This window comes from Rhamphochromis longiceps, linkage group LG18 (genome assembly GCF_057381845.1).
Source record: "Rhamphochromis longiceps isolate RC_006_pf linkage group LG18, R_longiceps_female_GT1.1, whole genome shotgun sequence".
Lineage (NCBI taxonomy): Eukaryota > Metazoa > Chordata > Actinopteri > Cichliformes > Cichlidae > Rhamphochromis > Rhamphochromis longiceps.
Window position 1 is genome coordinate 38,097,627 of NC_140574.1, and position 15,100 is coordinate 38,112,726.

Genomic DNA, 15,100 nt, shown 5'->3' on the forward strand with positions numbered 1-15,100 from the left:
CTCCTCAGACCTGACATGGGCTGCCCACATTCAGGTCCAGACCAAAAAGGCTAGGCAGCGCCTGTATCACCTACGACAACTGAGGAAGTTCAGGGTCTCTCCAAAGATCCTCAGGATTTTCTATACAGGCGCTGTGGAGAGCATCCTCACACAGAACATCACATCCTGGTATGGGAACAGCTGTGTGAAGGACCAAAAAGCTCCCCAGAGAGTGATCCGTACAGCAGAACGCTGCTGCAGGATTGCTCTCCCCGCGCTTCAGGACACCTACACCAGGAGATGCCGGACTAGAGCAGCGCAGATACTGAAGGACCCGTCCCATCCTGGCAACAAACTGTTCCAACTTCTGCAATCTGGTAGAAGGTTCCGCATCTTCCGGGCAAGGACAGAGAGACTCAAGAGGAGCTTCTATCCCCAAGCCATCCGTGCCCTAAACACACACACCCGCCCTCTCACATCATCTATAATTGACTGAGACAGGACTCTTCCAGACACTAAACCAAGGCACAATGTACATTTCAATTCCTTTAATTTTAAATATGTTTATATTGTCTATCCTGTAAAATAGTCAGATGTCTATTCATATTAATGTACAGAATTCACCTGCTTGCTGCTACTACTGCACATTCACCCAGTGTATATACTGTATGTATGTATATATATATATATATATAATGTTCTTCCTCTACACCCCCCCCCAATTTTTGCATATGTCGAGGAGCGTGTCAGGCTACATTTCACTGTGTGTTATACTTGTATAACTATGCATGTGACAAATAAAGAACCTTGAACCTTGAACCTTCTGTTGGTTTTTGTTTTTTGCCCTTCTCCCCCGTCCCTCTTCTCAGCTGTTTCTCCTTCCCTCTTTCTTTCTCCCCTTCTTTCCCCCAGTCAAGTCTGTCCCGTATTCAGTAAGTGAAAATAAAATAAACAATAAAAGGTGAATCAAATGGACCATTACGGCAAGGCTGGGATGGTCAATTTGGTAAAGTAAATCCGTTGGGCATCTTTCTTTGCCTTTAGACAACGATTCTGATGGCAAAAGAGCCAAACGGGACAAGCAAAAAAAAAAGAAAAGAAAATGGCAAAGAGACACGCTTATGAAACACAGTTTAAACTGAAGGCCATCAGCTATGCGGAGGAACATGGAAATCGAGCAGCGGCGAGAGAATTTAAGATTAACGAATCGATGGTTCGCAAATGGAGGAAGCTAGAAAACAAGCTCCGGCAGGTCAAGAAAACGCAGCTGAGTTTCCGCAGACATAAGGCGAGGTGGCCCGAGTTGGAAGAAAGACTCGAGCGGTGGATCATCGAGCAAAGAACGAGCGGGAGAAGCGTTTCGACGGTCACCATTCGGCTAAAAGCAGTTTCACTAGCTGAAGAGATGAACATTGAACATTTCCAAGGAGGTCCATCTTGGTGCTTTCGTTTTATGAAACGGTGCCATTTTTCCATCCGGACCAGGACTACGGTAGCGCAGCAACTTCCAGCGGATTATAAGGAAAAGCTGGCCATCTTCCGCTCCTACTGCAGCAAACACATCGCCGCCAAACACATCCAGCCCAGCCACATCACAAACATGGACGAGGTCCCGCTCACTTTTGACATCCCGGTGAGTCACACTGTAGAGAAGAAGGGGACCAGCACGGTAGCGATACGCACAACGGGGCACGAAAAGTCTTCTTTTACTGTTGTGCTTGGTTGCCATGCTAATGGACAGAAACTGCCGCAAGGGGAGGAGCTGCCGAAAAACCGCAGCTCCTCCCCTTTGTGAGTGTGGACGCTTCATCTCTTTGCTCTTGAATGCTTTGCTTCTTATATTGATTTTTATTGATTTTTATGCTGATTTTGTCCCTTTTTTCCGTGTGAGCTTACCTGCAATAACTTCTGGACACTTGTAGAGCATTAGGACTAGAGTGTTCTTAACAGAAACAGCAACATTTTATGGTTACCTTGTCCTCAGCGCTCCGTGTGTCTGTGGCCTAGACACAGCTGAAGCCTGATTACAGCGTCTGGGCACCGAGCAGCCTCAATAGCCTGGAAAGGTGCTAACCGCTAGGCTAACTAGCAACAAGATGCCTTCCCTCTCCACAGATGACTACCACAGCCTCCTGCAGAAGATTGCAGTACTGGAGACAAAAATTCATCGCTTAGAAGTAAACGTGGAGGTAAATGGACTGTGTGGAAATGAAACAACCTTGCCTTTGATTCAAAACAATGGCGATGAGCAAGCTAGTACACAGCTAAGGAGCACAGATAACATGACCAAGAAAGTAGACTCTGTGCATTATTATAAATCCTCAAGTGATAATCCCCCCTTGGACTGTCTTGGTGCAAAACCAAGACATAAATCATGTCTCCTGGAAGGGGGAGGACGTATCACAGGCAGGGCACAGCGAGCTGAAATCTCTGAAACCGACTGGCCTTCACTTCCTACGAGACAGAGAAGCTCTTCTACCCCTGTATACGGGAGGAAACAGGACTGGACAACCGTGAATAGGAAGGTTAACAACAAACCTCCAAAACAACTGAATGTGAAACTGCAGAACAGATTTGCTCCACTATCAAAGGACCCTGGATCTATATCGGACAACCATCCATCTAAAAGCAGCGAAATAAGGTCTGAAAATCTGTTGAAAAGTGAAAGGCCACAGGGAAAGCTAAAGGCTAGGCCTGAAACTCTGATTGTGGGTGACTCTGCCGTAAAGGATGTACAAAGGATGTGCGGTAAGAACACTAAAGTCCTCTGCTTTCCTAACGATATGGTCAACAACCTGAAGGAGAGAATTCTTGCAGATGAATATCCAACTGTGACAAACATTGTTCTGCATACAGGGTCAAACGATGTGTCCAAACAACAGTCGGAGGTTCTGAAACGGGACTTTACTGGATTATTAAATACTGTAAACTCTCTGAATGCAGCTGTATTCATCAGTGGGCCTGTACCGCCGGTCAGAGGAGGAGACGAGAGATTCAGCAGGTTGTTTACACTGAATAAATGGCTTATATCAGCATGTGCTGACCACTCAGTGCATTTTATCGACAACTTTAATATTTTTTGGGAACGCAGGCATCTGTTCAAAGCAAATGGATTTAATTTTAACAAGTCAGGGGTGAAACTGTTCACCTCCAACTTGTTTTATTCCATACGTCATCCATCCGTGCTTGGTGCCAAGGCTGAGATAAACGAGGAGTTATCTCATAAAGAGGAACAAACAGTACTCCAAGAACAGACAAAGCCCAGCAGAAACCTTGAGGAGGAGCTCCATTTGCCCCCACCCGGGAAGAGCCTCAGAAAGGAGAGACATCCATGGCATCTGAGGAAGAGCCTCAGAAAGGAGAGACATCTAAGGCAAGAAGAGGGGTCCCTATTTGCCTCCAACTCTCTCAACAACACCAACGACCAGGACAAGGGACCACGACCTTCCCCAGTCCCCCAAACCCCTGACAGGCCATCACCCTCCTCCCCCTCCCTTTCTCCCTCCTCCCCACACCTGAAATTCACTGAGGAGATGATGGAGCGGGTCAATGCTGGGCTCAGATCTACCCCCCGTCCCAATCCCTTTTTGTCCCCCATAAACCCCCCACCAGAGCGGCCAAAGGTTCGCCATCGAGCCCCACCCTCAACAGAGCAATCGAAGTCACATTGCCCAGCCTCGCCCCCCTTAGTTCCTCTTCATGCCCTGTCTCCGCAGTCTGATGCGTGATGTGTGAAGGGTCCGGGCTGTGAGGATTATGGCAGTGATGACTTTTCCCAGGAGAAGCTGGGACCCTGTTTACTAGAAGGTTTTAAAATTTCTGTACTTTTAGGTGACAGGAGACATGTGGCCTGGTCAAAACACAGAGAGCTGCACTCTAAAAGATCTTTAAACATAGTAAACATACCTTGTGTGCCACAGACTGCTCCCAAACACGAGGGGACAAGTAATACCTCTAAAACACTTAAGTTGGCTTTATTAAACATTAGATCTCTAGCTGGGAAAACATTTTTAATTAATGATTTAATCACTGAGCACAGCCTTGATTTTATGTTTTTAACTGAAACTTGGTTGGACCAAAGTAACAGTGGAGCTGTTCTCATCGAGACGACCCCTCCTAACTACAGTTTTATCAGTGAGGTCAGGGCGAGCAGGAGAGGAGGAGGGGTTGCTGTCTTATTTAATGAATCATTTCAATGTAAGCAGCTATCTCCTGGAAGTTTTCAGTCTTTTGAATATGTGGCTTTACAGCTGAAGGCCCCATCCAAAGTTGTGTTTCTTAATGTTTACAGGCCTCCCAAATACTGCACAGACTTTTTTAATGACCTCAGTGAACTGCTGTCTGTGATCTGTGTTGATTTTGACTGTGTAATTATTGTTGGGGATTTTAACATTCATGTGGACAACCCTCAGGACAAAGGGACTAAAGACCTGAGTAACACTCTGGGCAACTTTGGGCTGACTCAGCATGTAACAGAGGCCACACATAATACAGGACACACTCTTGACCTACTGATCTCCAAAGGCCTGAGCATTTCAAAGGTTACTGTGTCTGATGTGGGCCTGTCTGATCATTACTGTGTTTTCTTTGAAAGTAAAATCTCAGCCCACACAAATATATCAACAACAGTGATCACAAAACGGTGTATAACTGAAGACAGTAGTGCAATTTTTAACCAGGTCTTCCCATTAACACCTGACCTGCCCAGAGGGTCAGTCAATGAGCTCGTCAATAGCTTCAATGCTAACATGTTAAATGTAATGGACACTATTGCTCCCATTAAGGTGAAGGTTATCTCTGGAAGGAAAAAGTCTCATGGAGAAACTCCACACTGGTGAAAAATGAAAAAAGAGAGTGTAGGAAAGCTGAGCGCAGATGGAGAAAAACAAACCTCCAGGTTCATTATGACATTTATAAAGAGAAACTTCACAATTATAATTTACAACTGAGGAGTGCAAGGAGGTCCTACTTCTCTGACATCATCACTAAAAACAGCCATAATGCTCGGGTCTTATTTTCTACAGTTGACAGGCTAACAAACCCTCCTGTGTCAGTGGCAGCTGAACTTCATTCGACCATGGCCTGCAATGACTTTGCCAAATTCTTCACTGAAAAAATCCAAAAGATTAGACAAGCAATTGGTACATCAACAGCAGATCCAGGATATGTACTGTGTCCACCAAAAAACTGTTTAAACACCATGAAACAGTTTCAACCTATTAACAGCAAAGACCTGGAGGACATCTTAGGTCAACTGAACTCCTCCTCCTGCTGTTTAGATGTCCTGCCAACAAGTTTTTTCAAAAAGGTCTCAAAGACTTTAGAGTCAGACCTGTTACAGATCGTCAACTTTTCTTTATTATCAGGTGTGTTTCCAGAATCACTAAAAACTGCTGTAATCAAACCTATACTGAAAAAGGACAATCTTGACAAGACACAAATGAACAACTACAGGCCGATCTCAAATCTCCCGTTTTTAAGTAAGATCATTGAAAAAGCAGTTTCTCAACAGCTCAGTTACTTCTTAAAACAGAATAATTGCTACGATGCCTTCCAGTCAGGTTTTAGACAGAACCACAGCACTGAAACCGCTCTGACCAAAGTGTTTAATGACATATGTCTGAATACAGACAGTGGAAAAATGTCAGTCCTAGTTTTACTGGATCTCAGTGCAGCATTTGATACAGTTGACCACAACATATTACTCAAACGACTGGAGAACTGGACAGGTCTTTCAGGAACTGTACTAAACTGGTTCAAAACATACGTAGAAAACAGGAAATACTTTGTATCAATAGGTAACTTCACATCTGAGCAGACAAGTATCACATGTGGAGTTCCCCAAGGTTCCATCTTGGGACCCCTTCTGTTTAACATCTACATGCTCCCACTGGCACAGATTATAAACAACAACAAAATAAACTATCACAGCTATGCAGATGACACACAAATATATATCACAATGTCACCAGGAGACCAAGGCCCTGTACAGGCTCTTGGTAAATGCATTGAGGAAATCAATGACTGGTTGTGCCACAATTTTCTCCAGCTAAACAAAAAACAAAACTGAGGTAATAGTCTTTGGCGCCAAAGAAAAACGATTACAGGTCACCAGAGAACTTCAATCTATACATCTAAAAACCACAAACCAGGCGAGAAATTTGGGTGTAGTGATGGATGCAGACCTAAACTTAGAAAAACACATTAAGACAATAACAAAGTCAGCTTACTATCACCTCAAGAATATATCAAGGATAAAAGATCTGATGTCTCAACAGGACCTGGAAAAACTAGTCCATGCATTCATCTTTAGTAGGCTTGATTACTGTAACAGCATCTTTACAGGTCTACCTAAAAAATCAGTCAGACAACTACAGCTCATTCAGAACTCTGCTGCTCGAGTCCTCACTAAGACCAAAAAAGTGGACCACATCAGTCCAGCTCTGAGGTCTTTACACTGGCTGCCTGTCCGTCAGAGGATAGACTTTAAAGTCCTGATGCTGGTCTATAAAGCTCTGAATGGTTTAGGACCAAAATACATCAGTGACCTCCTGACCCAGTATGAACCTTCCAGATCCCTCAGGTCATCTGGATCCGGTCTTTTATCAGTTCCCAGAGTCAGAACCAGACACGGAGAAGCTGCATTCAGCTTTTATGCTCCTTATATCTGGAACAAACTCCCAGAAAGCCTCAGATCAGCTGAAACACTCAGTTTATTTAAATCCAGGTTGAAGACTCACCTGTTCTCAGCTGCATTTGAATAAAGCACCAAATCCACACTTTAAGCTTACATTTCAAAACTTACATTTAATTACTGATTTTATCTACTGTTCTGATTTTATCTGTTTTGATTTTATATACTGTTGTTTGTTTGTTTGTTTGTTTGTTTGTTTGTTTGTTTGTTTGTTTGTTTGTTAATTAGTTAGTTAGTTTATTTGCTTGTTTTATTCAATTTTAAATCATGCTTTTTATTTGTTCTTGTTTCTAATGTCTCTGTAAAGCACTTTGAATCACCTTGTTGTTGAATTGTGCTATACAAATAAACTTGCCTTGCCTTGCCTTGCCTTGCCTATGGTGATTTTTAAGCGAAAGACTTTGCCTAAAGAGAAGTTTCCAGCAGGAATCATCATTAAGGCAAATGAAAAGGGCTGGATGGATGAGGAAATGATGAAAGAGTGGCTGAGGGAGGCGTATGTAAGGAGACCAGGTGGTTTTTTCCACGCATCACCATCGCTCTTAATCTGTGACTCTATGCGTGCCCATCTCACAGCCGATGTGAAAAAACAAGTGAAGCAAATGAACTGTGAGCTTGCTGTCATTCCGGGAGGCCTGACAAAGGAACTCCAACTGCTGGACATCGGTGTGAACCGCCCGTTCAAAGTAAGGCTGCGAGCGGCCTGGGAGCGATGGATGACCGATGGAGACCAGTTTCACCAAGAGTGGAAGGCAGCGCCGGGCGAGTTACGCCACAATTTGCGAATGGATTGTAGATGCTTGGGCTAACATGTCTGCTGGCACTGTTGTTCGAGCTTTCGCAAAAGCCGGCATCATTTCCGAGGAGCCGCACGGCACGGAAAGTGACTCTGACAGTGAAGAAAGTGAACCTGGCATGTTTGATGGAGATTTAGCGCAGCTGTTCAATTCAGACACAGAGGATGAGGACTTCGATGGGTTTGATTGATGATAAAAATGTGAGTACCAAACTTTGTTTTGCTCCTGCTTTATTTTTAAATACGCACACTTGTATGCTTGTGTGTTGTTGATGATGACGATTACTGGTAATAAAAATGTGAGTAAGGTACCGAACTCAGGTTTGCTCCCGCTTTATTTTTAAATACGCATACGGTACTTGTATGCGCCCTATAATCCAGTGCGCCTTATGTGTGTGTTAAATACAGTAATGGCACACATAACTGAGACTGCGCCTTTTAGTACAGTGCGTCTTATGGTCGTGAAAATACGGTAGTCCGAGCCAACAGATGCACTACTGTAGCGCAAATTGTCAAAAAGTTGCTGGTTCTTGATGTGTACCGTAAACCTACGGTATTTAAGGTTTGACTCTCATCATCCACTGGAGCATAAACTGGGTGTCATCAGGACGCTACAACACAGAGCGAACACCATCCCCACTGACACAGCAGCCAGGGAGGCAGAAGAACATCAAGAAGGCCCTGAGTAAATGTGGTTACCCCAGCTGGACTTTTGTCAAAGCTGGGAAGGCTCCAAAAGAAAGCTTCAGCTGATCCAGGAGAGAAGGACAACCGCTGCCTAAGAGAAAACCTGTAGTGATCCCGTACATGTTAGGAATATTGGAACAGCAGAGACACATTTTCTCTAAACACCGCGTCTCTGTGGCTTTTAAACCCCAAAACACTCTGTGCCAAAAATGGGTCCACCCCAAGGATCGGGTCCCCCGACACAAACAGAGTAACATAGTGTACGCTGTTAAGTGTAGGACTGCCAGGATTTATACATCGGGGAAACCAAACAACCTCTGGCTACAACACAGCAGAGCCACCTCGTCAGGCCAGGACTCTGTAGTCTGTTCACACCTACAGGCCAGTGGACACTCTTTCAATGATGAGGATGTGACATCCTGGACAGGGAGGAACGCTGGTTTGAGGGCGGAGTCAAGGAGGCCGTTTACGTGAAAAGGGAAAGACCATCTCTGAATGGAGGGGGGGCCTAAGGGTACATCTGTCACCATCTTACAATGCTGTGATTGCAGCCATTCCCCAACTCTCTGTGAATGGGACTCATGAACATTGATCAGAGGTACATTGTGCAAATGTCCTGTTTATAAGGGCGGGGAAACCTGCAGTCAGCTGAGACTGAAGAAGTCACTTGGATGAGTGGCGAAACATTTCTCGTACTGAAAACTCTATGTCCAGATGAACAGAATCAACTTTTTTGGGTTGGTAGAAGGTGGCCAGATAGGTCACGTTTTCTTTTACATCACATTGCTGGGTATATGTGTGTCATTTACCTGGGGAACCACTGGCTCCTGGATACACAATGGGAACAAAGCAAGCTGGAGGAGGCAGTGTGGCGCTTTGGGCAATGTTCTGCTAGGAAACCTTGGGTCATGTTACATTAAGATGTACCACCTGATGGCAGCAGGTTAAGATGTCCTGCCACAAAGCAAAAAGGGTTCAGGAATGGTTTGAGGAACACAACACTGAGTTTGATGTGTTGGCTTGGCCGTAGCAAATACCCCATGTGGAATCATCTCCAGACATTTAGTTACTTAATGTATGAAGAAATAGGTTTCACATTTCAGTGAACTTAACCGCACTTTAGGACTGTGTATAAAAATGTATCCAATTCCTCAGCGTTTAATGCAACATTTTTGTTTAAATCTTTAACTTAAAAATTGACACCTCCATATTTATAATAACAGAAGATTAGATACACATCAATTAGATTAGATAGTACATCTAATCTGGGGGTTGTGTACAATTAGATAGTACACAACCACCACCTGGAAAAAAAGGAAAAAAACAGCATCCCAAAAAATATTAATGTAACTACAGTTTTCTGCTGTTGCATTATTTCCCATTTTAACAATTGCTACACATGCCAGTACACTGATCAACTTCAAACCCTAAACTTACCAAAATCACAAAGTTGGCTTCTGTTTTTATTGACCTGCACGAATGTTTTTGATTTAACACCATTCCTTTAAACATTTGATGTTTATTATGATTAGATTCTGACATCTCATATCTGAAGCAAATGTTCGGTTCGGGTCACTGAAACTTATTGGTTATAGACTGGAAACACAGCATTCATTGAAAATCAACCAATGTTTACTGCATGAGAAGAAAGATTACTAAGATAAGATGGTATTTTCATTATCCCATATTTGGAAAATTCCTTTGTTAAGGCACTTTAAATATTACTAATAATAATTGTAAGTAAGTAAGTAATAATAATAATAATACTAATACTACTAATAATAATAAAAATAATAATAAGCGGATACATTTATCAATTCAATGGAGTTCAATTCAGTTGTATTTATATGCGCCAAATCACCACAGCAGTTGTCTCAAGAGGCCCAAGGCCTTATACAACACGCTCATATACTCACCTGTCCATAACTGTACATTGGGATGCTGTGAATAATTGTGCATCATCCCTGACAGGTGACTGACTTGCAGAAGTGGCATTCTTGCCTCAGTATAATATAGCTCTTTATATTGTACTATTGCTAAATGTAAGTTAGATGATGCTAAGATAACTTTTCTATTCCCCTTTGTTCATTAGTACTGCTGTAATATTGATGTAATATGAACATAATTAATGTAAAATAATGGAAATATTATTGATGTTATATTGACCCACATTATTATTGTTGGGTGTTTATCTAACAAAGCACTTTGAAGTGACTACTGTTGTTATTCAGTCCCTGTGACCCTGATAACAATAAGCAGAAGAGAATTGATGAAGTGAATTTAATTAATTTTGGAAGTCGCTATTTAATGAAATTCATGTATACATTTTACATCTAGAATTTGCATTGGCAGTGGCATGGTGGTTAGTACTGCCACTTCACCTTCCTCTGTGGGATCTGCATGTACTGCCCGTGTTTGTGTGGGTTCTCTCTGGCTTCCTCCCACAGTCCAAAGACATACAGTTGTAGGGTCAGCTTATTTGGTGAATCTAAACTGCCCATAGGTGTGAATGTGATTGTGAATGGTTGTCTGTCTCTCTGTGTTATTCACAGCTTTAGTGAAGGTTACAAATGATCTTCTTATGGCCTCTGACAGTGGACTCATCTCTGTGCTTGTCCTGCTAGACCTCAGTGCAGCGTTCGATACTGTCGACCATAATATCCTATTAGAGCGATTAGAACATGCTGTAGGTATTACAGGTACTGTGCTGCAGTGGTTTGTATCATATCTATCTAATAGACTCCAGTTTGTGCATGTAAATGGAGAGTCCTCTTCACACACTGAGGTTAATTATGGAGTTCCACAGGGTTCAGTGCTAGGACCAATTCTGTTTACATTATACATGCTTCCCTTAGGCAGCATCATTAGAAGACATAGCATACATTTACACTGCTATGCTGATGACACCCAGCTCTATCTGTCCATGAAGCCAGATAACACACACCAATGAGTTAAACTGCAGGAATGTCTTAAAGACATAAAGACCTGGATGGCCGCTAACTTTCTGCTTCTTAATTCAGATCAAACTGAGGTTATTGTACTCGGCCCTGAAAAGCTTAGAAATATGGTATCTAAGCAGATTCTTACTCTGGATGGCATTACCTTGGCCTCCAGTAACGCTGTGAGGAACCTTGGCGTCATTTTTGACCAGGACATGTCTTTCAACGCACATATTAAACAAATATGTAAGACTGCGTTCTTCCATTTGCACACTATTGCATTGAGGCGAGTGTTGTTGTGATTTGGGGCTGTATAAATAAAATTGAACTGAGCTGAATCGTGTTAGCCGTGTGACATAATCATCTGTCCTGCCCTGGTGCTTATTTCATGACGTGCAGTTATGTAAATATGGAAATCAACAGTCACCCTCATTCTTGCTCCCTCACACACACCGACATACTGGTGAGCAAAGTTGGATCCATTCATGACAGAAATCAAATATGTCCGTCCTGTTTCTCGCTGAAACTATTATTAATTTTGCAGTGACCCTGCTTTAACTCGCTGACTGATACAACATCTGCCAGTTTGAATCAATATTCATGGGTTTGTTTTTCAGAGTTTATGTCTGGCCTGCAAGGTCATCATTCTGATCTGCAAAACTCTTTTAGCAGAATGTGACTATAGCCTTTTTACAGCTCTGTTGCAGGTGTGCTCTTAGCCATGAGACACAATACTCATGAACTTTGACCAGCTTACCAAAACACAATAATGTCATAGTTATGGAGAATCCAGGACCCAAGATGCAGACTCTAAAGCACATTTACATAAACGAAAACATTTATTTATATGAGGCAGCGATTCCAGAGAGCTGAGATAAAGCAGAGATGATGATCCAAACTGGAACACGCAGGCTGACAAACAACACAACAAAGAACTGAGGAAAACTAAGGGTTTAAGTGTCTGTGAAGGTTCTCAGTCATCCAGGTCATCGTAGTCAAAGGAGCTTGCCAAGAAAAGCGTCTGGACTTCTTTAAGTTAAAGAAGTCCAGACGCTTTTCTTGGCAAGCTCCTTTGACTAAGGGTTTAAGCGGACATAATATCATGGAAAACCTGATAAACAGAAACTCTAATAAATAGCAGACTATGCAGAAAATATAACAATGAACAATGCTGCACTATGACTGCGTGGGTTGAAGACCCTGGATTTTTGCAAATAAAGCCTTCTGCAGGACAGTCCAGAGTTTTGCTGCACAAAGTATATACAGGGAATAACCTTTCACAGTAGCTCAGACTTCATCTGTGCAACAACTGTTGGTTAGCAGCTGTCAACATCTGCTTGCCTCTCACAGAAGCTTGAGCAGCAGGATGTGACGGTTTATGAAAACATCAGATCCTCCTGATACTGAAAATGATTTCTTTAATCTGTCAAATGAATATAGTTTCTAATTAGGGCTGGGCGATATGGCCTAAAATTCATATCGCGATATAATTTGAAGCATGTGCGGTAACGATATATATCACGATATATTCTTTTCTTCTGTATAGCGTGTTTTCCACACTAAAAATCCTTTAATTTTCTCAAAAATCGAGAGTGTACCTTATGTATGAATTCTGATTGTGCTTACTGACGTTGAACCGATTTTGGCTGCAGAAATCTGTTAAAAATGTTTTAGTACAACTTTGGTAAGCAGCACTGCTTGATGGATTGTCAGAGCATTATGGCTGCCGTAGTGAGGAGCTTCACGGAGTAATCTGGGTCCAAAACTCCGTCCGCTTCAGGTCCCAAAGTCAAACGAACACTGAGAGTTAAAAACGGTCTAAATTCTTTCATCTTTAATTAAATCATCAGCGTTGCTGCTTTATCGGGTGTAACAATTACGTTTAACATCCAGGCATCCATGAAAACAGATTTATTAAATTTAACGGAGTTAGAAGTTAACAGGAAGTTAGCTCGCTAGTTTCCACCTAAACATTTCATACCATGTTCTGACTGAGATTTTTGAAGCTATTTCAAACGTACAGCTCTGCTACCACTTCCAACATAAATGAAGACAGAAAACTAAACAGCAGTGACGTTTGTAGGGTTACTGAAGTTTGGCTAGCTGGTATATAATGTTGTGCTACGTGATTGCTAGTGACACAGCTATGTTAGCATAACATTAGCACAGTGAAGCAGGAGGATGAACGCCAACTTTTTTTCCACTCGATAAAAGTTAACGTGAGGGATTCTGGTGGTCAGGGACAAATGCAATCGCATAGCAGGATGCTGTACACGGGCCAAACTTCAGTCAGGAGAACAACTGAGATCATTCATCCACAATACGAGGTTAGTTATTAATATACTGCAACAACATGGGAATAGAACAGCTGCGAGAGAATCCAACATTAATGAATCAATGTTACGGAAGTGGAGGAAGCGCAGTTTTTGCCATATTTCAAAAGTGCTTCATCTCTTTGCTATGACTGTCGCCCGCAATAATTTGCAGATGATTATGGTTGTAGCCGCTGCGATGCTTTCGACCAAAACATGCGCAGCTTGATGACATCATCAACATGTGCTATCGCGATAGAGCGGTATAGTCAAAATCTCTATCGTTGGCCAAATTTATATCATTTCTATCGTATATCGTTTATATTGCCCACCCCTATTTCTAATACACTACTGAAGCCATATTTATTGAGCATGTCCTGATCGTAGCATAGAAATGTAGTCAGTACATGTGCTCCTGCGCACATTCAAAATAGCATTGTTTCTTCTTCAGTTTCTGAGGACAGCCTGCACGGTCATTAGTGGTGTAGTGGCGCTCTGCTGTAATCCATGCCCCTGGACACTGCCTGTCTAGATTTGAACCAGCAGACTTTTGGATTATTGGTAGACCTCACTGACCTTTGTCAGCTGAACTTTAGGTTTAAAACATATTAAATCCGCAACATGGAGTTATATTCCCTGTATAGTGAATTCCCTTGCAGTCTCTGCCCCCACATCAGCAGCTGGAGACAGCATTATGATGATTACTTAATCAGACACCTCTGTGTGTGTGTGTGTGTGTGTGTGTGTGTGTGTGTGTGTGTGTGTGTGTGTGTGTGTGTGTGTGTGTGTGTGTGTGTTTTGAGAGGATTACACAGCAGCTTTAGGCATCATGTGTTTTACCAAAGATGAGTTATAAATGGAGCCATGATGCTGTTGCACTTGGTTCTAGCGTTCCATTTTCTCCTGTTCTGCTCTTTGTAGTTAAATTCTAATGAAAAATACAATTATCCTCCTGGTTCTACTGCGTTCTGTCAGATGAGTGCTGTGCCAGCAGTGTTATATAAGACAATATTCTAAACTTGGGCAAAGCACCAAAATCGTGACAGATAAGCGTGCATACAGAAGCCAAGCTGAGCCAGAGCCTCGCGCATACACCGCGTTCACAGGCTACACGGTGTGCATCCACACAGCTGCAAACCCACGAGGAAGACGCTGTTCGGCTTTATTATTCAATGTTGTTGATTGGTTTATTTACCTACCAACAGCTTCCAGCACAGCAGCCAAAACGAGATCATCTCCAGTCGGCCGCGGCGCGCGCATTCCTCTCCACCGCTCCCCAACGGCAGCGCGAGCAGCCAGGCGGCCACTCTCTGGCGCGAGGAGGGACGCATACAAGCTGGCGGCTGCCGCGAGCGTACGTGTATGTGGTGGAGAGAGATAGAGAGAACGAGAGCAGCGGGGGAGAGAGAGGCAGGCTGTATCGACCTGAGCTAGTGTGTGAATTAGAGCAGAAGAGATCGATTTTTATTGGCAGACTCTTGCACATCTCTCTCTCTTTTTACTGTACGCCTGGTTCCGACCCCCCTCCCCATCTGCGCCCACTGCATCCGCCGTTCACGCCCCCCAGGCTTCAACACTGTAAAAGATAGCTATCTTAGCAAGTAGGCTAGGCCTGTGGGGGATGTACAGTTAATATCTACTGTTAGCATCACGGACATAATCTTTGTTTGTATATGTTAACTGTTATTTGAAT

At 43.0% G+C, this 15,100-nt stretch overlaps 1 protein-coding gene across 2 annotated transcripts in view; it reads right to left on the reverse strand.

The window, feature by feature from the left end:
- Positions 1-14,868, reverse strand: part of LOC146648896 (uncharacterized) — a 36,144-nt gene extending 21,276 nt beyond the window's left edge. For both annotated transcript variants that reach the window (XM_085388499.1, XM_085388500.1), the window contains exon 1: positions 14,607-14,868. In XM_085388499.1, the coding sequence (XP_085244625.1) occupies positions 14,607-14,738 (132 nt within the window). In that variant the 5' untranslated portion in view covers positions 14,739-14,868. The remainder of the gene's footprint in view (positions 1-14,606) is intronic.
- Between the last annotated feature and the right edge of the window lie 232 nt (positions 14,869-15,100).